Here is a 27,803-nt window from a genome sequence, read left to right on the forward strand (position 1 = left end):
TACTTTCAATGTTAACATTTTTCCCGTTTAATGGCTGAACACGAATAATGCATGCATTAAAAATCTCTAGCTAATTGATCACGGTAGATCAAAGGTACAGAAGCTATTTCTTGCGATATAATTTTCTTATATTTTGCCAAAATGAAGATCTTTCTATGCTCTTTTCAAAAATATAATAAAAAGTATGGGTCACAGGGCTTTTTTTCAAGCTATGAGTCGTTGAAAATTGCCTAAATTTGGTTAGATTGTTCATGAAAAACGCATTTGTGTGCAAACACAAAAATCTATGAGATAGACTTTTAAAATAAATATGTTTTAAGAAAATAAGGTGCCACAGAACTTGTTGTATTGCTACAAGTAAAAGTCCAGAAGATAATTTTTACTAAAAGAGTTATCTCCCCATAAATTATTTGAATTTTAAATTGATTCTAAAAACACAAAATTCGATATTTGTTTAAATATTTTGATTTATACAATAAATCATTAAGTTGTCTTTATGTAAATAAAGGGCCACTAGCTACGAGAAAAACGTATCTTTAAAAAAAAAGGCACTAACTACGAGAGAAAAATGTTATTAGAAATTAGAAAACCAATGAAAATAAAGATAAAAATAAAAACAAAGAGCAAGGAATAGTTCCTACTTTTATACCCCAATGGTAGCCGTGCCATGAGTTGTATTCCTCCAAAGTGATTTATTCATGGGTATTACTGTATTAGAGTTTCCACTGGTACACACTTTTTCACCTTCACGTTTGACCCACTAAACATCTGATTCCTTTCTAAGTTTTATCAATGTTTTATACTGTATAAATAAAATTGAGAATGGAAATGGGGAATGTGCCAAAGAGACAACAACCCGACCATAGAAAAAACAGCAGAAGGTCATCAACAGGTCTTCAATGTAGCGAGAAATTCCCGCACCCGGAGGCGTCCTTCAGCTGGCCCCTAAACAAATATATACTAGTTCAGTGATAATGAACGCCATACTAATTTCCAAATTGTACACAAGAAACTAAAATTAAAAACATAGAAAGGATTCATCCGAACAGTTCTAAACCCCTTCTCTCCAAGATATTCAAAGTTTCTTAAATCAATTCGATCGTTTTCTATTCTATAGATCTGCTTTTTTTTACTACTCCTGTGTGTTAAGCTATATGGCATTCTCTAAAATGTTGATTCATTTATTCATGTACACATAGCAGTCGACCTGTAATGTAAATTGATCCGTGTATAAACATATGACCTAAGATTACATTATAATTATTGTGTTGTATTTCATCTACCATGTAAATGATAGGCTTGAACGAACATGAGTTTAATACATTTTACTGCAGGAAAACCAATTATCTAAATTCATATTTGTGTATTTATAAGTCACTAAAGATGTCAAGGTAAGATGAACATATTTACATTTACTCGGCATCAATATAACACACAAGTTTGACGTCTACATGGTCTATGTATGTGCCTGTTCCAAGTTAAGACACTGTAACATGTGTAATTCAGTGGTTGTCGTTAAACTCTTTGTTAATATGTTACATAATTGTTTTTCGTTCATCATGTTCATTGTTTACATAAATTAGGCCATTAGTTTTCTGGTTTGAATTGTTTTACATGTGTCCTTTCGTGGCCTATTATAGCTTACAATGCGTTATGCATTTTGCTCAGTATTGAAGGTTGCAGGTTGACCAAAATCTGTAAACTTCTATATATTGGCGTATGACATTTGCGCCGATTTTGAAATTTTTCATTCTTTCATTTGCGCCGATTTCATTTTTTCATTTGCGCCGATTTTATACTTTTTCCTAATTGGATTTACAGGTAACTTCATACTTTTACATTGGCTGAGCACATAGTATATTAAAAGACAAATCAAGTGACATTGCAATTGGTAAATGGCTATCCCAATGTTTCTGGTTACCATTCCTTTCCCTAAATGAAATCGATGACTGCTTCACGTTTGACATTGTCTGACGCTCCGCTACGCTGGCGTCCATAAAATAAACGAAGGGATGAATTCAACTTCTCCATTTTGAACTCTTGGTTTAATAGCTTCCTTGTGAGAAAATGCGAACTCTAGAAATGCCCCCACCAGACAATGTGTGCCAGACAGATGGCATTCGTTATCGACAATTACGCCAAATATAGAAGAGACGAAATCATAAGAAAGGAATATATTAGATGTATTGCCTAAACATACTCGAAAAGAACAGATTTATGATTTGAATGTATTCCGTTTTTATGGATTTGAATGCTCTACATATATTTTTAATTCGTCATTTTAGTATAAACAAACTAAGTGCTTTTATCATAGGTTTTTACTTGTTGATTTTAAGCAGGAGACAACAGTTATATACATGTTATAATTGACAATTCATAACATATGTACAACTGGCTAACGGAAGAGATCTTTAATGATAAATGAAAATTACATTACTAGGATGGAGAGTTGTCTCATTGGCACTCATACCACATCTTCTTATATGACTCAAATGAAATGCAGATCGGCGCAAATGCAAAACGCCGCTATATATTTCATGTTGGTCTCGGGTGGAAATTATCCATTTGCAATCATATCCCATCTACTTTTGTTTATTTAGGATGTAATCAACAATAACGTACAAGTCATGGTACGGTTTTATAGCAACTATAAAAACCGTATTGCAACCTTTAAAAGTCACCAAGAACGAAAAGTGAATCCTTCAGAGGAAAATAAAATCTTGCATTAAGTTTTTGCTTTTGTTAAACGGACATTTTGAAAAAATATAAATACGTGATAGTATGTGACGTTGCGCACGATGTTGGTAGCAATTCCATTTTGCTTAATTAGCATTAAAATAAATACGTAAATCGGTCAGTTAGATAAAAATTTTGTCATTTCTGATTGAATTCATTCCATTAGACTTGAACTGAAAGAAAATAAGGAACCGACATTTAAAATACCAGGAATTATTTATACTTTATTATCCCATTTTTACGTAAAAACGTCATGTCCAACGTTTCATTTTTTGTGCAAAAGATCAGAGTTCCGTTTCTTTCCTACAATATCTTTTTCCTCAGATCATCGTAAAACTTATATTGTTATAGTTATTCGCGTTTTAAAGCAAAACAAAAACATTATCACTGAAACCATAATCCGGAAAATGTTATTTGTGTGAAAATATTTCGGGTTGGCGCATTAATACCGTGAAAAAGATGAGAGTAAAAATATTTTTTATATTTTGAAAGTTCTTTCACTTTTCACCTGGTTTATCATATTTTTTTGCCGGAAACCATACGTATAGTTTCTTTTGCAATGACTTCAAAAAGTATAGCCATCTTGTCCCAACGTAAAAACCGCTGTATTTTCCTTAAAATTGGGGTTTTAATCAGCTGTCTATCAAATAAGCATAGTTAGATCATAGAAACTAAAACTTGGTGGTATAGGTTTTTTCAAATTTTCTTTTTCAACAATATAATATTTTTTCGTTAATCAACAAGGTTTGTAGATCGTTTCAAAAAGTATAGCCGGGTTGTCCCAACGTTTGCAAAACGTATTTGCTGGCATGCTCTTTTTTTTAAATTTTGTATCGTAATTATTTGTTTCCAGTCTAATTCGAATGAAAATGAAAATACATGTTTAAATTACAATATAACCAATTTATGAGAAAGGAATAGTTTAAGTTTACATTCAAATGTTGACCATATGAGATGGATATAAACAAAAATATCGGAATCTTAGGGTTTTTTTTATAGCATATTTGTTTTATATTCATAAGGTACATTGTCTATTTGCAAGTTTTAAATCGTCAAAAGTAATTGTTTATTGTTTTGTTAATAATATAAAATAGAGAAAACCCATTGCTGGCAATTATAACAAACAAAGGATATGCCACAAAAATATGGAAATGAGAAAATTTAAAACATGAATCTCTAGTGTTTAACCTTCTAAATATTTTGGGACAAAGAAAGCATCGGGAAATGATAAAATATAGAAAGGAAACGGAAACGGGAAGAAATGCAACAAAGGGAGTATGTACAAATGTATAAGTATAAAAAAAAATAGGAGAATATGAATTCTTAATCTAATTTATATTAAAAATAAATCTGTGTAAATTTGGAAATTAAAAATATATCGGTTTCATTAATGCGAACTGTTGCCGACAGGAAAATTATCAATCATGGCCTGAAGAGACTGGCAACTCCTGTAAAAGACTATCCATTAAATAATATTTATACGACCACTTTGAGTTTTATTTGTAAAACTATGTATTTTGTTCAGACATACCGAAATCGGTTACCAAATTCACAGCAGTAAATTGACCTCATCAATAATATGCTTGAACGCCTGAAACTTTCTTTGAAATCATCGAAATCGCCTTATTTTGAGGAACGTCGTGAAACGCTAAGTAGTACATACATCGTGCGCATATACGTTGACGTATACCCATCTGCAGACAAATATTAAAACAGTTTTTGAATCCGACATTTATATCATATGAAATTGAAGCAAACACCACCCAGGGTCGTAGCTGCCGTTAGGCACTTTAGGCACGTGCCTACACATATTTTTTTCACAAATATTTTTTTTTTCATTAAAAAAAATAATAAACAACGTTATATGTAGATTCACTCGTCCTTAGTGAATGGAATATTGGATAGAATTGAATAATGTTTTATGTGTGTACCATATATATAAACTATAAACTAGAACTTTGGTCCATATCATTTCAATTCTATCAACAAAAACTTGAATGAACCTCAACTTAGACACATGAGTTTTTAATTAGTTGTTGCTAGTTTTCAACCTAAGCTTTCCACTTTGTCTTCACCCGACTTGCCAATGTTAGTCGTCCGTTTTGGCAGTGCAGGATGTATAAATACGTATTCACGACTGGTCAAAATGGGGACATTTAATCTTATGCCTAGTTGTAGAGAGAATGCCACTCTTTGAGGAGTTCGTAGATGGTCTACTGAAAGGCAAAGTTTTTGCTCCTATCCAATAATTCCTTATTTTCCAATTCATGGCATTTTCAAATTTCCACACCTTCGTCCTGTACAACGCCTATTACAGGACCAAGCTCCCTGTTGTGTCTATTGTATATAATCAATTTTTTTTTTCTAAACTTATATAAATATTTGACAATGGATGTTTAAAAATCAATCTATCAACTAGCTTCCAGAGCGGGATATATAGAAATACGATTTTTTTTTTAATTTTGTTACGTTAGTATGAACAGAACAGAACTTTTGCATTAGGCATCGACTATGTGTGTATGTGTTTGTGTGGCTAGGGTGAATCAAAAGATCGATGATTGATGTCTTTATAGTGTTATTATGTAGTAATATTAGTGTTTACGTGCACGTGCCTATTTTTTTTAGTGAAGGATCGTCAATATGTTCTATCAATTAAGTTAAACGTATATATCGATCATAACGGAATAGATTTGAAAATACCAAACCGGGTGTTCTACTTAATTAAAGGGATACACGGATCTATGCTGGGCAGTACATATTGTAAATATTTTTTTAATATTTGATTTTCCAATTGTACTGCGCGTTATTTAATTCACCATTCAGATGTTAGGGTAAATTATTCATAATTCTTCGAACTTTTCATCATGTATATTATAATCATCATGATTAAATAACCAGAAAATTTAATATTTTTGGCATAAAATTTTGCAGCCAAAACGCTGAAATCCATTTTCCGTCGGGGGCCTGAACCCCTACCAGGGCTCTGCCCTGGACCTGCTGGGGGCCTTGAGTGGCCCCAAGACCACCTGCCGATTTGTGCCTACAGTCGAATGCATACCTAGTTATGCCCCTGCTCACCTTTTCCAACAATTAAATCAGCTATACAAATAAAAGAAAGATCATTAAATACTACCATTAGAAGTTAATGAGTTGCCCATCTACATGATAAAAAGTATAACAAAATCAAAGCTCGTCATCACATACTGTTTTTTATTTTTTTGTATATCTGCAGATGCGTATACGTTAACGTATAACATGATACTGTCGATACATCATTAAATGACCGACCTCTATTACACGGCTACATTCTTAAACCGATCCCAGTCAATCGTTTATAGTTATTTGTTATGTATTTAAAATATTTCTATTTGTTTCACAACAAAATAAAATCCAATAACATAAAAGAACCTATCAAAACCACAACCACTTTCATTTTAAAGTATGTTCTAAAAGTAGTCACATCTTTTTATAATCTTATTATTATATAATTGCAGATTTGCAACTGTTTATTTTTAATTACATAAATGTACATGTACAGATTACTTTAGTATAAACTTTCAGACCAGGTGAACTTTTTTAAAAATAAATAAGGCCGTTAGTTTTCTCGTTGAATTGTTTTACATTGTCGCTTCGGGGCCTTTTTACAATAGCTGACTATGCGGTATGGGCTTTGCTCATTGTTGAAGGCCGTACGGTGACCTATAGTTGTTAATTTCTGTGACATTTTGGTCACTTGTGGAGAGTTGTCTCATTGGCAATCATACCACATCTTCTTTTTATATTGTCTAACCGTACAACCTGGTCTAAAAAGAATGATTTTTGTTTGATATTTTAAAGTGTTATAATAGCTTTTATGCCATTTGTATATAAAAAGATGATACCAAAGAAGTTAAAACAGCTAACATAAATCGAAGAGAGACAGCCAACACCATAAGTAACAAACAAAAGATAAACAGTGGAAGAACACTTCAAAGTTAACTTAATATTGATCAGCAAGAGCCGCACAAAAAAAAAACTCCGTGTAAACTCATGTGCTCCAGATGTCGTTATCATAACAGTCATTACCTCATCATACGAAGTAAACTTGGCTTCCACAATAAAATTGAGAATGGAAATGGGGAATGTGTCAAAGAGACAACAACCCGACCATAGAGTAGACAACAGCCAAAGGCCACCAATGGGTCTTCAATGCAGTGAGATACTCCCGCACCCGGAGGAGTCCTTCAGCTGGCCCCTAAATAAATATGTTACTAGTTTAGTGATTATGGACGTCATACGAAACACCGAATTATACACAAGAAACTAAAATTAAAAATCATACAAAACTAACAAAGGCCACAATGCATAGAATGTTGTACGTCGCTACTTGACGTTTTGACCTACTTCACGTTTTGTCCTCATTCTACAATTAAAAAGCAAAACAATAAGACAATTTTCCATCAAATTCAAGACTCAATGTATAAAATGTAAACCATTATAGGTCAACGAACGGCCTTCAACTCGGACCTCAGCCTCACACCGAACAGCAAAGCCAAAGGGGACTCCTGAATGAAAAATATAAAACAATTGAAACAGAAAAACTAACGGTTTAATCTATATATAAAAAAACGAGATACAAGAAACACTTTTGAGCCAAACCAACAACCGACAACCAATGAACAACAGGCTCCTGACTTAGGACAGATGTATACAAATGCAGCAGATTTTTAACATTTTAACAGGAACTGAACTGAGACTACTATTAGTCTCGGAGTGCACTGAACGAATAAGTTTGATCTATGACACAATATACCTACAATATCAAAACATGATATAGTTACCTATAAAACATTGACGCTATAGGTAGTAATAAAAAAAAAGATGTAGGAACAGTACTTATCATATACTTGTATGAAATAATACTTAAATTTTACAGTTCAATAACATTTAAAAATATTAAAAGGCTATGAAAGGATTACAAGGTTTATTAACCAGATTCCTACAGATTTCCTTAGCGGGCTGATAAAGGCACCTTTATTAACTGCTTCCGGAATGTTATCGCATGCCTTTCCGTTATTGTCCGTGGGGTTTATCACATGGAACTTCGGGTATTTCCGGAAAGTTGTGTGTAAACATGGCAGACGACACGGACACTGCTGCTTTTGTTCAATCGTTGAAAAACGATAATACAGTTAGAAAAACTACGAGTGACATGAGACTTTTCAACAGATGGTTAAGATCCAATAACGAGATGAGGTTAGCGGAAGAAATTCCTGTTACGGAACTTGATAAATGTTTGGCTCGTTTCTTCATGACAGTGAAAAAAGACGACGAGTCTTAACTACGAACCTCAATCTGTCAGATCAATGCAGAGCAGCATATCAAGATATCTAACAGAGAAATGTGCAATAAATATAATGGTTGACAAAGAATTTCACCACTCTAGAGATGTGATGTCTGCCAAACTGAAACAGCTGAAATCCATGGGAATGGGAGCCAAAAAAAGGAAAGCAGACCCCTTCACAGCTGAGGAAGTTAATTTACTATACGAAAAAGAGCTGCTTGGTGCAGGTAACAATTCTTTGCATAATTATTTTTTTGTTATTGGTGTTTTAAATAGCTTTGTCTTGTTATTTGGCTCTTTGTGAGGTCACAATTTTCTCTACAAAATAAACACATTGGTATGATGTAATTACAAAAATAATTTGACAATACCTTGAATTATCTTCACCTGATTTTGTACAGTCATAAGAATGTATATTATTTTAACCTTATTGTATACACAAGTCTAAATCAAATATTTTTTACTCAAACAAATTCCTTAAATTTATTTGCAGGAAATCCTCAATCTCTAGTAAGAACTGTTTGGATGGATAACACTCTACATTTTGGTTTACGCTCCCGGGAAGAACACACAACTTTAAGATGGGGAGACATCCAAATGAAGGCAACTACGGACGGGGGGCAGTATCTAGAACATACTGAGAGAATAACCAAAACAAGAAATGGTGCTAACTTGGACACACGTGCCTTTCAGGCCAAGATGTTTGCTGACACAGGTAATGTTTCAGGAAAAATTTTATAGGGGGGACAAGATTCAAAATAATTATTTCATTTTTTAATTGAATTACAGAAAAAGTAAATTAAAAAACGCAAAACATAGTAAACATGTAGTGTAAATATGTATAAAACAAGATATCAAGATATTGCCATCACAAAATAACAGCCAGATATCATATATTACAAGTGTAGCTACATGCACATGTATATATATATTATATTGTAAACATGCGTATAATAATGACATTTAAACAATCAATATTTAACTGGTTTATCTTCTTTCAGGTAATCCTAGATGTCCTAAACAGACATATAAACAGTTTCTTAGAAGAAGACCAGAAGATATGGTTGCAGATGATTGTCCCTTTTATTTGGGGTTTTCCAGGCAAATTAAGGATGACGGGGTCTGGTTTTCAAGACAAGCTTTAGGAAAGAACACTCTAAGTTCTTTTGTTAAAAAAATGTGTGAAGACGGTGGTATTCAGGGTAGAAAAACTAATCATAGTGTCAGAAAAACTACTATCACTGCCTTGGTACATGAGGACATACCAGATACACGCATAATGCAGTTGAGTGGACATAAAAATGTTCAATCCATAAACTCCTATAGCTCAGCATCAATTGAACAACAGAAGGAAATGTCTAATATCTTGAGTAAAATTGGTACAGGGAAAATAACTTCGGATAAAAACCCAAGGCCTTTGGATGATAACAACAATGATATACCATCAGATGATGATGCAGAACTTTTGTCTGCTTCCCAAGAAGCCGAACTTTCTTTTGTATTGAAAGACATTTCAAATTTTGAATCTAATTCTAAACCAGTTTCAGCAACAACAACTACAGGAATAAATGAAATGCCAGAAATAGTACATGAAAATCACAAAGGAAAAGCAATGCATATGTTTGCAGGGGCAACTATTACGGGAAATGTGACAATTAATTTTTCCAACTAAGAACATTAATATACAAGTCATGTAATTGTTTTCATACATTTATGTCACCCTGATGCTTGTTATATCATTTAATAACAACAATTAAAGTTCAGAAATTTGTATTTGGTTAATTATAAATTATCAAAGAAAAACAAAATTTTAATGGTGTTTGTCTGTATTTCTTCTGTTGAAGTATATGATAAAAAGATAATTACATGTCATTTTTCATATCATACCCTTTATCGGCCCTCTGTCATGATATCATCCCTCGAGCCTACGGCTCTTTGGCTGATATCATGACCTAGGGCCGATAAAGGGTATGATATGAAAAATGCCATGTAATAATCTATACATATTGTACATTTTAGGTTGAAAGTCTTCCCCCTCGTCAAATATAAGGACTTTACTCTTGCTCCATGGCCCTGTAACGAGGAAAATCCAGGAAAACACCTACAGCTACTGAAATAATTTGATTCATGGAACAGCGATATAATGTTGTGTACTTCACCAAAATCAGGTAACAATTGTTATAAACAACACAATGTATAAGGTTAATAAGGGATCGTACAACACAAAACATGGAATTAAATAAGCTATGCACACCCAGGGACACAATTTTGCCAACTTTTCCTAATACTGGAATTTGCAAATCCTGCCTAGAAGTTAGAAAAATAATATAATTTTGGCAAAATCAAAAAATAAAAAGAATTTAACCAAATTTAATTTTTTTTTTTTAAAAAAACATGCCAAATTCCCCACAACAATATCGTAAGCATTTTTCAATTTTACAACCCGGTATAAAAATGAAAAAGGGAACACTTGATAAGTAACTACTTCGTTGTCTTGGTGTAATAGGAGAGTAGAAATTCTCAACATAGGTGTACAATTCCGTACACACCCGATGTGCGTCTTGCTGTTTTATTTACCCCACATCTCATCTTTGTATTAAATTGGCTTTTAATATAAGCGTACCTTATGAAGGATATACAAAAAAAAAAAACCCGAAAAAACAGAAAACGAGTCTGTTTGCATGTATATCGTTATAGAAAATACATTTTTATCATTTGAAACGTAGCCAGTTCGGCCCTTTTCCTATACCGGTAACATTATATTCTAATTTAACGTTAAATAATATTTGCAGGCACCCACTGGTTGCATGAGATTATTTACATGTTAACACGACAGACAACAGAGTATTGTCCGCAGTCACTGTTCACTACACACATGGATATGATGGCTGACTTTGATTCTCTGGAAAGTCTATCGGAGCCCAGAATACTTCATACTAATCTTCCATTCAGCTTCCAACCCACGACACACGTAGAAAATGGAAGGAAAATAGTGTTTGTCAACCCAAATCCAAAGAACAGACATGTTTCTCTTTACATTTTTTATTGGGAATGATGGGAGTTCCTGAAGACTATAGTTGGAATGATTACTTTGTTGGAAGGGTTTTACATGGTAAGGAAAAGATATACAGTTTCGTGAAAGGCATTCACGCACGTACATTATACAATTATAGCAAAGAGAAAATATGTATGTAACTTGTCGTCGTGTTTTTACAGGTCATGTAAACAAGATTTCGTGACCAGAAGTAAGTTTTTAGAGGCAAAAACTAAGATTTTATTATAAATCTCTGAAAAAAAAACCAGAAAATTTTGTCACATTAGATTGGATTGTATACGGATACTGACAAAATTTAATCACAAGATTTAACCGTTTTGCAAAACTAAGATTTTTATATTTTACTCCATTAAATAATTTGAGTTTATATTTATTTGGGTGTAAAAGCGTTGACCGAAGTACATTTTGTATGAAGCACGGTCAACGCTTTTACAACCCTATAAAGTTACAAAAAAAAAAAAGCATTCAATACTTATAGTTACATTTTTAGCTATAAGATCATGAAAACACTCCTTTTATCAAGTTTTTATTTCATTTACCTGAGCACTTTATTGTGGGACCTCGTGCAATCATGAATGAAAAGTTGCATTGTGGTATGCAATTGATTAAGGAATATCACGAGATTGCTAGTTAGCCAATCAGAATAACGTATTATGATGAAACATACATCTAATGTAATTATAAAGCCATATCCAATTCTCACTCGTTAGGAAACCCATAAATCATCTACTGATGTCAGGTGTCCGTTTACAATGTACGTTAAATACTGTAGTACGGCGGCTTTGTGAAAAATTGTGCACATCCTGCTACAAGCATGAAATTTGGCATAGACCTTCCTCAACTATAACTCTTTTATTTCAGATAGGGAGGCATTTGAAAAAAATGTCTCACTTCCGGTAAAATCCAAAATGGCGGACGTCATACTTAAATCAGCCCAATATCGAAGGCTAGAGTGTAAAAATGTGTTATTATCATGCTACTATCATAATATTTGGTACAAACCTTTGTTTTTTACTACGTTTGGATAAATTTAATAGATAAGATGTCTTCAGAAACCTTACTTCCGGTTAAAATCCAACATGGCGGACATTGTACTAAAATAAGCTTATTTTTTAGGGAGGGTAATTGAAATGTGTTTTAACGTATTGCTACTATCATTACATTGTGCAAGAACCTTTCTTTGGTGCTTCTGATGAATACATATGTCTTAAAAACCCTTACCTCCGGTAATATCAAAAATGGTGGACAAAGAAATATCAATTTATTATTCAAATTTTCAACTTTTTTTTAAAATGTAAAGAAAATGATTTTTTTTTTGTGCTGGTCATTAAACTTTTGGCTTTAAGTTATCCCCAAAACCACTTATTCTATCATGTTGTAAATGTTTGAATATAAAGTTGACACTTCCGGTAAAAATATGACGTAAATTTCAAAGATGAGTCCTCAATCCATTTCTTCGATGTAGAGTTTTGGGTAGATTGATTAAAACAAAATAAAATCACTTTAGTACTAAAACATTTTTAAAATTACTACTATTTGGTCAAGAATACATGTTTATTCACAGTCACCACCACATGCACACAAGGCAGTGCACGGGAAGCCCGATTTTCCACATTAAAAATGACCGCGGCATCCTTTCTTACATCCACAATGTACAAGCTTCTGACAAAATGATGAGGCCTCAGAAAGAGTGTTTTTTTTAAAAGGGACCCTCTTTGTCCCTTAGCAATCCGTTAGTTCCTGGACTGGGTAGCATAAGAGCCAATCCCAAGCTCGTCTCACTAAACACCTGCATTAGTATATTGCACGTTTTACATGCTTGAAAAGAGTAGACCAAGTTGTGGGAATAGCCTCACTTATAAATAGCCTTCCGTTTTGTGCAAAAAATGATTTTCTTGCTTCGTTAATCATGTTAGCTCCAACTGCAGATCAAGTTAAAAATGGTATGTTTTTGGCACAAGCTAGTAACAAATGATAAAAAACCATCGGGTAAACTTTATAAGTTACTTTGGTACATGCATGAGCATGAAGGTAGTAATTTTAAGTGGTTTAACTATGTAAAATCTGTGTTCAATGATTGTGGCTTTTGTGAACTATATAATTTTCCGGAGCAAGTTGATTATAATTATATTAAAATTAATGTAAGGCAGCGTCTCCAGGACCAGTTTATTCAAAAATGGTTCTCAGATATAAACAATTCATCAAGGGGGGAGTTTTATCTACACTTTAAAGAAGAGTTTTGCTTGGAAACATATCTGTTAAAATTAAGACGGGGGCATAGAGTAAACATATGTAAATTAAGGGTATGTAATACAAAGTTTCCCATCGAAACAGGAAGATGGAGAAATGTACCACGAAATGATAGGATTTGTCCACTCTGTAAAGCTGGTCTTGGAGATGTATACCACTATATATGTAAATGTACCAACTGTGAAGTTAAGGATTTAAGGGGGAAGTTCATACCTCCATATTATTTAAAGTATCCAAATGAAAAAAAGTACTTGGCATGCTTAAATATAGTAATAGTAATGTGCTGTCTAAGCTGTCAATTTTTATTCAAAAGGTAGAAAAGATGCTTGTCTAATTTAAAACTGTAATAAACACAAACTTATTTCTGAAGATGTATAATTTAAAAATGTATTCTGTTTGTATAATGAACTATGTTGTAATTAATATTGTGTATATAAATATGCTCCTGTTACGCAGTCTTCTGCGGCTGAGTTTTCTCTAATAAACTAATAAATTTGTGCGATCTTACAGTAAAACCCTGGTGATTTAGGCTGATCAATCATCATTCTTTATGTTAAAGTCACATCATCAAATACCATCAATGTCTCCCACGCAGTCTTTTTTTCCCTTTTCAAGCAAAGAGAGAACCGTATCACAACCGGTAAAGGTATGGGTCAGAAATAAGTGTGTGTGATCACTCATTGCCTAGTGCATTTGAAAGGCCATTGATTGATATGAATCCAAAGATTTTTCCCTCCCCAAACACAGCATTGACAGCATCATCAGTGACTATTAATCATGACTCGTTTAAGTTCGTGTTTTACTGCATCAGACACATGCACCATGATTTTAGTGTATGTCTCTTTATGTTAACATGGTGCTACACTTGCTATACATCACGTGGTGGATAAGATAGGACATCCTGAGCATTTGTTGCTTGAACTACCATACTCATCAAAGACTTCATCCACTCTTGTTACAGTTTCAAGGTATTTTATTAAGGTAAGGACATAATACCCAATCATCATACTCGTTAGGAAACACCTTGAAACTGTAACAACAGTGGATGTAATGTCGGATGCGAACATAGACAATACTGATAGTTTAAAAGCTGCTAAAAGAAGCAAGAGCAACATTTAGAGGAAAGGAAATACACAGACGAATCCAGGGTTAAAAACATCCTCAAAATTGGCAAACTTTTCTGAGAGATGACGACAATAAGAAAGAACTTTTAAGTTTTCATTCACAGCAGCTTGCTCAATACAATTTTGATTACAAGGTAGTTGTAGCAACAAATGCTCAGGATGTTCAGTGTTATCCACCACTTGATGATGTTTCAAGTTTAGCACCATGTTTACACGAAAAGACTGACACTAGAATCAAGATCGATGTGTCTGATGCAGTGAAACACAGACTTAACTGAGTCATGACTCGAACAGTCGATACTGATGTCATTGCTGTTTCCCTATTCCATGACAGAGGGGCAGACAAACTTTGGTTTGCATTTGGAAGGGGAAAAAGCTTAAGATATATATCTATCCATGACCTTTCAAATGCACTAGGCATTAAAAGATAACAATTTGCTGGAAAAGGAACTGCGTTGGTGACATTAATGGCGTTTGAAGATGTGACTTTAGCATTTAGAATGATTATTGACCAGCCAACATTACCATATGCATTTGATAAATTTAATGTCATTGAAAACGATACGTGGTTTTGTTGTAAACTTATCAGATTGGGTTAACAAAGCAAGAAAATATGTGTTTTTGGAATTATGGATGAGAGAAACAATACCACAGTCTTTGTAAATGTGGGAAATCAGCTCTCCGATTGTGAATTGCGGCCTAACGAGTATGCTGATTGGGTATTATGTCCTTACCTTAATAAAATACCTTGAAACTGTAATACGAGTGGATGGAGTCTTTGATGCAAATGGTCAGGATATTCTATCTTGTCCACCACGTGATGTATTTCAAGTTTAGCACCAAGTCCACATTTAGAGGCAGACACTAGAATCTTGGTGCATGTGTCTGATGCAGTGAAACATGAACTTAAAAGAGTCATGATTCGAACAGTCGTTAATGATGATGCTGTCACTACTGTTTCGCTATTTCGTGACATAGGGGTAGACGAACTATTGATTGTGTTTGGGAGGGCAAAAGACTTTGGATTAATATCTATCAATGGCCTTTCAAATGCACTAGGCAATGAGTGAACTGACACACTTATTGTTATCCATGCCTTTACCTGTTTTGTATGGTTCTCTCTTTGCTTGAAAGGGAATAAAAAAGACTATGTGGGAGACATTGATTGCATTTGAAGATGTGACTTTAATATAAAGAATGATGATTGATCAGACTAAATCACCGGGGTTTTACTGTAAGATCGCACAAACTTAACAGACGGGTATAACATGGTTAACGAAGCAAGAAAATAACTATTTGCGCAAAAGGGAAGGCTTTTTGAGGCTATTCCCTCAACTTGGTCTAGTCTTTTCCAGCATGTAAATCATGCAATAAATATACTTAGGTAGGTGTTTAGGGAGACGAGCTTGGGATTGGCTCTAATGCTACCCACTCTTTTTGAGGCCTCAACATTTTGTCAGAAGCTTGTATATTGTGGATATTGTGGATATAAGAAAGGATGCCGCGGTAATTTTTAATGTGAAAAATCGGGTCTCCCGTGCACTGCCTTGTGTGCATGTCGTAGTGATCGGTATTTTTGGCCGAAAATTGTAGTAATTTTAAATATGTTTTAGTACTATAGTGATTTTATTTTGTTTTAATCAATCTATCCAAAACTCTACATCGAAGAAATGGATTGAGGACTCATCTTTGAAATTTACTTCATATTTTTACCGGAAGTGTCAAATTTATATTCAAACATTTACAACATGATAGAATAAGGTTTTGGGGATAACTTAAAGCCAAAAGTTAAATGACCAGCACAAAAAAAAATCATTTCCTATACATTTTAAAAAAAGTTGAAAATTTGAATAATAAATTGATATTTCTTTGTCCGCCATTTTGGATATAACCGGAAGTTAGGGTTTTTAAGACATATGTCTTATACATTGTATCCATCAGAAGCACCAAAGAAAGATTCCTGCCCAATGTAATGATAGTAGCAATACGTTAAAACACATTTCAATTACCCTCCCTAAAAAATAAGCTTATTTAAGCACAATGTCCGCCATGTTGGATTTTAACCGGAAGTATGGTTTTTGAAGACATCTAATCTATAAAATATATCAAAAAGTATTACATAACAAAGGTTTGTATCAACTATTATGCTAGTAGCATGATAATAACACCTTTTCAAATACTAGCCTTCGATATTAGGCTGATTCAAGTATGACGTCCGCCATTTTGAATTTTTCCGGAAGTGAGACATTTTTTTCAAATGCCTCCCTATCTGAAATAAATGAGTAAAAGTTGAGGAAGGTCTATGCCAAATGTGATGCTTGTAGCAGGATGTGCACAATTCGTCTGAAATATGCTTGTAGCCGCCGGACTACTGGGGGCTTTCTGAAATAACGGAAAATTAACTGTGATATTAACGGGTCCGTTTTTTATCGGCTGATGTGTAAATACGTTCAAGATATCTTAATGTTTCTATATTTTTTTGGTATGCATTAAGTAGAAAACAAGGAAGATTTCATCAACACTGGTAGTTCATAGTGTTAACCCATTCGTTATATGTTTAAACATGTTCAATCCTGCCTATTGACTGAAACATATCGAGTATTTAAATGGACAATTACTGTTAAGTGTCCTTAAATATCAGCTGTATTTCTACGAGGCTTTTTATTTCGATTTAAAATCCTTTGAGGCCCGTGTTAAAAAAAATCACACATATCAGCTGATGACCGGTACGCCGAAAAGAATCTTGCATGGTCAACAATAATACATCGCTCAAAGCTTATGCCTATTTATTATAACATAACAACTGATTTCAACAGTTTAACCAAATAACAAAACATTGTCAGATTTAGACAAAAGTCTTTGATTTGTGTTACGCTTCAGAATTTCCAACTGTCCGTGCATTCACTGATTATTAACATTGTTGCATGGTTGATTTTATGATTTACACTTCCAAATTTTGAACTTGAAAACTGGTGCCGTAGTAAAAATGAGTTAAAACTGCTGTTCATGTTTGTCTACGAGCAGAAAGTGGGTTGCGGATCGGAGTTTAGAGTCTGGAACATTAACAGACCGAGCAAAACGTCATTGGAATGCAATTGCTATACACATTCTGAGAACACGAAAGTTTATACAACACTCGTCAACAGCAATACACAAAAATAGTCCGGCACATACAGTCTAGCGATATCTGTTGGGCTGTTAATGTATGATAAGACACCCAATTTCAGGATACATTTTCATATTCAGTATACATTATGCAATGTTAAGTAATACTAACAAATGCAATGAACACTTTATACATTATAGACACCCTGTATACAGGATGGTTCAACTATGCAAAGAAATTCCTCAAAAGCTGTGGAAAAAAATCCTACAAACATTATTCATCTATTGTATGAAGACATATTGAACATTTTCTTGTACATTGTACAATGGGCATGCATCATTATACTTATTATACCATTATTGACTTTTGATTAGATTGATACAAAGAGTTATCAACCCAAGAGATATGATATTCACCGAAGCCAACGGCCGAGAATAAATGTCATATCTCTGGGGTTGATTAAACATTGTATCAACTGAAATCAAAAGTCAACAATTGTTTTATTATGGGACTTTGTTATCCTTCTCCAATTTTCAAGATACTTTTAAAATAGTTCCCTGTTTTCATACTAATATGTCATGTGCTTTTGCATTGCTTATTTTCATAACTTGAAATATTCATTACAGTTTATTAAAAGAATACACCGAAAACAAGACGAAAAAAGAAAGAAACGGGAATTTGAGTGACGTCATAAACCTACTTCATTGCCATTGCATTGGAATATCAAAACTTAGGTACACAGACGCTGTTCCAAATCTATATTAACCTCTCGTGATTTTTGCCGCGATAAAAATAATGTTTTGTCAAAGAGGTTTTTCTATGCTTTAAGCCAATGAAAAAACAGGAAATTTTTTAGTCATTTAATAAATTTAAGTTCAAAAATTAAATTAAAAGACATCAACAACAAAACATAAAATATAATTGTATTTGAAATATGAAATTTGTTAAATTTTTTTCAAGTAACAGATTTTTTAATCGTTTTTACGAAAAAAAAATCTTAAGTTTATATTAGTTTCAATGAGATAAATTATATATTTTGTAGTAATACACTGTGTCTGTCATTATTTAACATTAATACATTCATAATCTATATAATTATATAAATAGTGTGACGTCATAATTTTTTGTTCTCTTTTAGAACCTAACTTAAGAAATAACACGACTAGCTGATTTTTTTAGAAATACCTAATGATGAAAATCTAGTGGCAGGGGTCACGGACAAGTGCTCGTTTAATCAATTAAAGGAAAATAAGGTTATGCTTTTTTAGAGTGAAGGGTAAACCGTCATCATTATTTAGAAAAGGTAAGTAATCATCAAACATTAAACATGTCAATGAATGAATAGCATGTAAAAGATAATGATATGAAAAAAAATAAGACGAATTGGTATGATTCAACAAAATCAACAAACGACAACCACGGTATATGTATAGATATGTTGAGATCAAATTGTAATGTTGTACAAATTATAATTTGCACAGAATTTTTGTACAAGTTATCAGTGTTTAATGAACCGTTTAACACAAAGGTATGATACAAGCACACAGTCTTTTGTTTCGCATATTTCTGTCTTCTTTACATGATACAGTCTAATACCGACCATTGTTACAAAAGAACTTTATAAGAACACAAAAATACATTTTAAAGATATTGTTTTGGTATAAGGAGAAAAATAAAAATAGAATTTAAACCATTCAGGTGTCCTGATTTCCAGTTTTAAAACGAGATGAATAGCATGAAATGTTAGTTTGAAGTATGTGAATTTGAATTTAAGACATGAAGTTGATAAATTTTAGAAGATAAACTGTTATCACCTGGTGCAAAAAGGTATTTGGCAAAAAACTTATAACTTGTACAAAAACCCTGTACAAATTATTATTTGTGCAAACTTACATCTTGTACACAGCATATATATTATATGAATAGATCATTACAGCCAATAGATATAGGAAGATGTGGTGTGAGTGCCAATGAGACAACTCTCAATCCAAATAACAATTTTAAAAAAGTAAACCATTATAGGTCAATGTACGTCCTTCAACACGGAGCCTTGGCTCACACCGATCAACAAGTTATAATCCACTTTAATGGAATACATAATACAAACATTACATTTTATTGTGTGAAAACATCCATGCAGCATCCAACAATAAGTACCCACTTAGGTAAAATACAGTTATAAATGTAATGGTAACTTTCTGAAACTGACAAAGGGTCTGATATTATACATCGTGGATCCGCTTTTAATGTGAAGACCTTAATTAAAAATGGAATGGTGAAAGTATTATTGTATATAAAGAAACATATATTTATTTTGCTTGTCTAAATTATTCAATTTTTTTTTTATGTCAAGGACAAATTGGTGACTGGAAGAACCGGTTTAATGTTACTCAAAATGAACAGTTTGATGCCATATACAGAAATGAAATGAAAGACGTCAACATCAGCTTTAGCCATGAATAAACCAGAAAAAGCAATAGTCGGGCATACATAGTTTCGCCCAAAATAAACCTTTCTCATGTTTTGTATGTTATAATACTGATGTTTTATTTGAAAAAAAAATAGATAGATAAAAATTGGAAATTTACAATAAGATATATCTGAACATTTTTTATAGCGTTATTTTCATTAGAGGTTAAATGGATTTTATTTTTAACCGGGTTATCCAACGTTAACCTTGTTATTGGTTTTGGCGTTTACAGCCGGCGTGTTTGAGGATGAGTCCAGATGTTTCCATCCGTTCGTTTATCAACTGTTCAATTAATGATTTACAAGTATTAGTGTGTGGTTTTTTATATACTAAATTAAAGTGAAATTGAATATAAATGACGATTTTCCAACTTGATTGGTTGTGCATTGGTATTTTAAGTCATTGCCGTTCAAAAAAAGTTGCTGATTTTCCAATCAATATTGCTACTAATAACACAATGGTGTTCATGTCTGATTTTGACAGATTTCACCTTTTGCTTGTCAGGAGTTATGACCCTTTTAAAGGTTTAACTTTAATATCAGATGTTCTGTTTTAGAATAGTAATAGTTGTACTGCATACCTTTTCGAAGCAGAATTATAAGACAAAAAGAAAAAAATATTAGCATATAATATTTTCATTTTACTTTCGGATACATATTAATAAAAGTTTTCCTTGCAATCATTAATATAATTCTTTTGAGAGTATTGTAATGCTTCACTACCATTTTCTAAATTTTGGTTAGTTCAATATAAAATTGTTTACATGAGATCCTCAATTTTTTGCTTAGAAATAGAAAGTCATCTAGGAATCCAATTATGGACTAATTTTAAATAAAACGAGAACCGTATATATGATGAACATGCCTTCATTGTAATCTTATGTCTTTGAACGCTACCACAATGACAACAACCCTTGCCTCTAAAGTCATAGGAACAGCCGTGCAGGTAGGCAGCATTATGACAACAACCCTTGCCTCTAAAGTCATAGGAAGAGCCATGCAGGTAGGCGGCATTATGACAACAACCCTTGCCTCTAAAATCATAGGAAGAGCCGTGCAGGTAGGCGGCATTATGACAACCCATTCCTCTAAAGTCATAGGAAGAGCCATGCAGGTAGGCGGCATAATGACAACAACCCTTGCCTCTTAAGTCATAGGAAGAGCCTTACAGGTAGGCGGCATTATGACAACAACCCTTGACTCTTTAAGTCATAGAAAGAGCCTTGCAGATAGGCGGCATTATGACAACAACCCGTACCTCTAAAGTCATAGGAAGAGCCATGCAGGTAGGCGGCATTATGACAACAACCCTTGCCTCTAAAGTCATAGGAAGAGCCATGCAGGTAGGCGGCATTATGACCAAAACCCTTGCCTCTAAAGTCATAGGAAGAGTCATGCAGGTAGGCGGCATTATGACAACAACCCTTGCCTCTAAAGTTATAGGAAGAACCGTGCAGGTAAGCGGCATTACACTTGGTTCTTTAAAACATAACCTTTGCTTCGGTCGTGATATGTGACAATTTGTCACCCTTGTGATACATTTCAATATTTCTGGTCTTACTTAATTAATAATTATATTCAATTAAACGACCAAATGAAATATCACATTTACCGTTATTACGTGATATAATTGTTTCTTTACATTACGGAACTTTTAATATCACAGGCATAGATTACCGTAGACGTATTTGGCACAACATTTTGGAATTTTGGGTCCACAATGCTCTTCAACTTTGTACTTATTTGGCTTTATTACTATTTAAATCTGAGCGTCACTGATGAGTCTTTTGTAGACGAAACGCGCGTCTAGCGTTTTAAATTATAATCCTGGCATCTTCCATAACTATTTACGACTTGTCAATTTTGACCTATTCATACTGTCTTGCCTATGAGAGAAGTCAGTATTTATCCTCTGCTAATATAAAAGCTCATATATGTCCAGCCTATAAAATTATTATTTGTATTCGCGACGGTCGTCACTTTTTTTTTATGACAATTTTGGTTTTTCCGAGAAATTTTACTCCCAAACAGAGTCCCAGTCTTTTATTATTTAATTTTTAAGAATTTGCATTTTTTTTTTTACAAAAATGTTTTGTAGCATTTTCACAAGTGTTAAATTGATGTCCTAAACTGCAGTTACCGTAATAATATACATATGGTAATCATGGACTTATCCCGTCTGGCAGTTACACTTTTGCGGAAGTGGGGCGTCAGTTTGGATGTGCAGAATATAAATACGCAGCCACATCCGGTCGGAAGTGACAGTGACGTTTAATCAAAAGTCTCGTGTATGTAGAATGCCAGGGTCTTTGTTAGCTGAAGAACCAAATCAATAACTTTTTAAGGGGTTAGAAGATGGCCTATTGCATGGCAAAACTTTTGTCTCCAACAATTTCAGGCCTTAAATCCCAGTTTCGACAGAAAATTCTGTCAATCGACTTTTTTGTAGGAAATTTGTAAGAATCACTTGTAATCCTTCGGAACTGTTGGTATATTTTAGCTTAACTCAAGCGAAGCCTCTGCATGATATACGTTCCTGGGTTACTGATTCTCTTTCAATAACTTTGTTAGTAGTTCGATGATGGCCTGTTGCATGGTAAAAATTTTATTATCTTCAACAATTTCAGGTCTTGAATCCAAGTTTTGACGGAAAATTCTGTTCAATGACTTTTTTTCGTAGGAAATTTGTAGGAATCCCATGTCATTCTTCGGAATTGTTGGTATATGTTAGCGTAACTAAAGCGAAGCATCTGCATGAAATACGTTCCTTGGTTACTGATTCTCCATCTGTCATATTGGGATGTCTGTAACATTATTTACAGACATCAATTTAACCAATACGATTCAAAAGTATCAATGATTTCGAATATGTATATTCCGAGGAAATTTTTTATGTTGTCGTATACATCATAAATGTTCCTGATCCGAAAAAAAATCGTTTACCAATACCTGATACCCAATGTGTTTCATTTCAGCCTGTTTCATTTTGTAAATGTTTACATTTTGTAGATGTTTACATTATGTAGATGTTTACATTTTGTAGATGTCTACATTTTGTAGATGTTTACATTTTGTAGATGTTTACATTATGTAGATGTTTACATTTTGTAGATATCTACATTTTGTATATGTTTACATTATATAGATGTTGACATTTTGTAGATGTTTGCATTTTTTAGATTTTTGTTAATTAAAGGCGGTATTCGTCACTTTGATCATGAGATACATGAATACTTTGGCATTTGCGGCAGGTACTGTACAGATTTTTATGGCTCATACATTTTCTTGGTTTTTCCTGGACAGCATCAGCTATCAGTGTTATGTAAATTAAAAAAGATAATGTATTTTCAGTTATCACTTGCCAGTATATTCATTTTGACCCCCCTCAAACCCAACCCAAACCCACGTAAAGTATAAAAAAAAGAACCGCTCATACTCAATCCCCCACCATACTTGAACAGGAAAATCAAATGGCTGTCATCTACATTATAACCTGTTCTATTATATGACGTCACTGCAGTCAATTCACATTGTTGTATTTTTAGCCATTTCATAACCTATATTTGTACACTTGATGACATACTTGGGCTATGACCTTGTTTATATAAAGAAAAAGTTCACTTATAACTTGAATGTATGATACCCCCAAAATCGTAAGTTTATTTCGTATCGCCTTAACTTCTTTCCCATATGTGAATAGACTTTAATAAAACACACGATATATTCATATGCCATAACCCAAACCAGGTCGCAAATGGTTAAACATGTGAACTAGGCTCTCAATTTCTTTTTCGCTTGTGCCTAGAGACTAGGTCCCATGTGTTTAAACATGGAATCTAGGCCCTCAATTCCTTTTTCGCTTGTTTCTACAGGCTAGGATCCATTAGTTTGTTTAAACATGGATTCTAAGCCCTAAATTCCTTTTCCACTTGTTTTTGCATCTTCCTAGAGGCTAGGTCCCATTTGTTTAAACATGGGAACAAGCTAAGACTCTCAATTCCTTTTTCGCTTGTCCCTAGAGGCTAGGTCCCATGTGTTTAAACATGGAATATAGGCTTCCAATTCCTTTTTCGCTTGTTTTTGCATGTTTCTAGATAATATGTCCCATGTGCTTAAACATGGGGACAAGGCTTTCAATTCCTGTTTCGCTTGATCCGAGAGGCTAGGTCCCATGTGATTAAACATGGAATCTAGCCTCTCAATTATGTTTTGTATGTTCTTTGTGGCTCGGTCCAAATTGTTTAATCAACCAACCAACCAATCAATCAATCATTGCATGCATGCATATTTTGATCCCATGTGTTTAATGCGGGGTTCAAGATATCCGTGGAAAGACAATTTGTTTTTGTTCTGATTATTATTAGGTCTTTCCAATTTTCCGTGGAAAGAACTTTTGATTTTGTTCTGATTATCTTTTTTTTCTGCCTAATTTGTTTCTTTCGCTGTATTTATTTTTCAACAGAAGAAGCTTAAATGTCGAACAGTTTATACACCATTGAAACTGACACTGCTTAAGCGAACACATGTCTTTGTAAGAGTTATATCCCCTAACACTGTTTTTTTTTGTGTCCACTACTCCTTCGCAACCGTTACAGAATCCCGACAAATGTATTTTACCAAATTGCTCGTTATATTTTCAGAATATGAAAACAGATTTTGATCGAATGGTACCGGATACTCCATATGAGGGTTATTTCTCCTTATGCATTTTATATAAGTGATACGCATTTGAAACTAGTAAATCATAAGTTAAAGAGACATAGGGTCTTTTAATTTGAGGTCCTTGGTCCAAAAAAAAAAATAAAATAGGTCAAGGTCATGTTCTAAATTTTGAATTTGGCTTATTATCACTTTTTTTCAAAAACAGTATCAGATATTGACAAAATAGTTTTAAACTTTTAGCTTCCGCTTTACAAGCAAAGCCAAATACAATGAAACTATGTATTAGCTTCCGAAGCTACACAGAACACCTTACAAATATAGCTTTATTTCGTCTTCAAGCCATTGTTCCACTACTAAATTGTCTATTCTTCTTACCAGCACACTTGGTACTATTAAAAACCTGATAATAAATTGTTCAAATAAGGCCTTCGAAAATAGTAGAATTAATTACTTTTGGAGTGTCAAGAACTCGTTGGAAGTACTTGATAAATTGCATGCTTATATTGGTGATTTTGAATCTGTTCAAAGTTTTGATTTTTCTACCTTGTATACCACATTGCCTCACATTCTCATGAAGAAAAAATTCACACACCTAATTAAATGGGCATTTAAAAAGTCAGAATGTGAATATATATGTTCAAACTCTTTTAGGTCATTTTTTAGTAGCAATAAACAAAAAAACTATGTCAATTGGACATGCTTTGATACTATATATGCCCTTGAATTTTTACTAGATAACATTTTTGTTCGCTTTGGGGATTCCGTATATTCCTCTGTCAGGTTATCGGAATTCCAATTGGGACTAACTGTGCACCACTTATTGCAGACCTGTTTTTGTATAGCTATGAGTTACTATTTATGACAAAAATAAGCAAAGACCCATCGAAACAACATCTGATAAACAAATTTAATAATACTTTTTGATATTTGGATGATATTTTGGCTCTCAATAATGACAACTTCAGTATGTATATTAAAGAAATTTATCCTGTTGAACTTACTTTAAATAAAGCTAATACTAACAATGACCACTGCCCTTTCCTCGATCTTGATATCTATATCACTAACGGAAAGCTGAGTACTAAAATTTATGATAAAAGAGATGATTTTTCATTTCCAATCGTTAATTTTTCATTTTTAGATGGTGACGTTCCCTTGTCACCATCTTACGGTGTTTATATATCTCAACTTGTACGATTCGCTCGTGTATGTAACAATGTTTTAGATTTTAACGAGAGAAATTTATGTATTACTGAAAAATTATTACACCAGGGTTTTCGATATCACAAACCAGTCAAAACATTTACTATTAAATTTTATCATCGGTATAAGGACATCATTCGTAAATATAGCTCAACATGCAGACTTCTTATACGTTACGGTATTTCACATCCATTTTTTTATGGAAATATTCCTTATAAAGCACAAAGGTGTCAGTATTCACCTCAAAAACTAACAAAACCTTTGAATAGACTTATTAAGAAGGGATATAGTTACGATACTGTTGTCAGGTCATTAAAGATTGCATATTTTGGCGTTAATTTTGATTCACTTATAGGGTCTTTGCATCGGAACTAAACACATTTATTCAAAAACCAGTTTTTGGCATGACACGGGTTATCATCTTCTCAAATATGTTATGATGGTAGGATACTAAACCCCTAACGGGAAGGATTGTGCCTGCTGTTCATATTATGAAATCATAATCTTTCTGTCAGTTTAATTGAAGTCTGGAGCTGGCATGTCAGTTAACTGCTAGTAGTCTGTTGTTATTTATGTATTATTGTCGTTTTGTTTATTTTCTTTGGTTACATCTTCTGACATCAGACTCGGACTTCTCTTGAACTGAATTTTAATGTGCGTATTGTTATGCGTTTACTTTTCTACATTGGCTAGAGGTATGGGGGAGGGTTGAGATCTTACAAACATGTTTAACCCCGCCGCATTTTTGCGCCTGTCCCAAGTCAGGAGCCTCTGGCCTTTGTTAGTCTTGTATTATTTTAATTTTAGATTCTTGTGTACAATTTGGAAATTAGTATGGCGTTTATTATCACTGTATATATTTGTTAAGGAGCCAGCTGAAGGACGCCTCCGGGTGCGGGAATTACTCGCTACATTGAAGACCTGTTGGTGACTTTCTGCTGTTGTTTTTTCTATGTCGGGTTGTTGTCTCTTTGGCACATTCCCCATTTCCATTCTCAATTTTACTAAATTGTTAGTTGCGATATGTCATAACACATACATTTTAGTTAGAAGGGAACAATGACATTAAAATGGCAGTTCTTCCCCCTTTTATATTTAAAATTAGATGTAAGGTGATACAAATGATTAACCATATATAATAGAGACATACGGTCTGTTGATTTGAGGTCCTTGGTTTATGAGCTTGAAATTTAAATCATGGTTATGGTAATTAAGATGTTCTAAATTTTGACATTGGCTTTAACTTTATATGTTTACAAGTTAAAGCCAAAGGACATAAAGCCATATTACTTTTGCATTAGCTTGCAAACCATATGACCTTGAAAAAGCCAAACGGAAATGAACTTGTGTAAACCGGAAATAGCTATTGTTGGTACTTATTTATGTCAAAGTTTCATAGAACCATATGTTTTTGGAATCAGTGTCAAACTATCAGATAAAACCAGAAAATATTTTTTTTCAAACCGGAAGTAACATACTATCTCCCTTATATCAAAGAACAGTGTATAGACTGAATTTTGTTATTTTAACTCGAAAAGGAACGTTTTGGGTGGAAATGCCTCTGAACAATTGGTTTTTAATTATATTCTTTTTTCTTCCGCCTAATGTTCTTTCTTGCGCAGTATTGTTATTTCGCAAGATGTGGCTTCGATATTTGGTGTATGATATCAAACAGTTTATACGCTTAAAGGAACACTTTACCTTGTAAAAGTCATCTCCACAAACGCTGTTTTTCTTGTGTCCCCTACTCCTCCGCAACCGTAAAAGAAACAGAAACATTTATTCTACCAAATTGCTCGTTATATCTTCAGGATTGGGATGATCATTTGGATCAAAGTTATCATGAGACTCCATATGAGAGTTATTTCCGCTTAT

General features: G+C 33.4%; 1 protein-coding gene and 1 long non-coding RNA gene across 2 annotated transcripts; both read left to right on the forward strand.

The window, feature by feature from the left end:
* Nucleotides 1-1,284: 1,284 nt before the first annotated feature.
* On the forward strand, nt 1,285-17,880 carry LOC143056213 (uncharacterized). Its single transcript, XR_012972254.1, has 4 exons — nt 1,285-1,391; nt 10,079-10,227; nt 10,852-11,171; nt 17,795-17,880. It is a non-coding gene; the product is annotated as an uncharacterized LOC143056213 (long non-coding RNA).
* On the forward strand, nt 7,835-9,830 carry LOC143056212 (uncharacterized). Its single transcript, XM_076229294.1, has 3 exons — nt 7,835-8,286; nt 8,553-8,774; nt 9,061-9,830. Exons 1-3 carry the CDS (start codon nt 8,082-8,084, stop codon nt 9,729-9,731), a joined length of 1,098 nt encoding a protein of 365 aa, XP_076085409.1. The 5' UTR covers nt 7,835-8,081; the 3' UTR covers nt 9,732-9,830.
* Nucleotides 17,881-27,803: the final 9,923 nt, after the last annotated feature.

Source organism: Mytilus galloprovincialis, chromosome 13, assembly GCF_965363235.1.
Source record: "Mytilus galloprovincialis chromosome 13, xbMytGall1.hap1.1, whole genome shotgun sequence".
In the NCBI taxonomy this organism is placed as follows: Eukaryota; Metazoa; Mollusca; class Bivalvia; order Mytilida; family Mytilidae; genus Mytilus; species Mytilus galloprovincialis.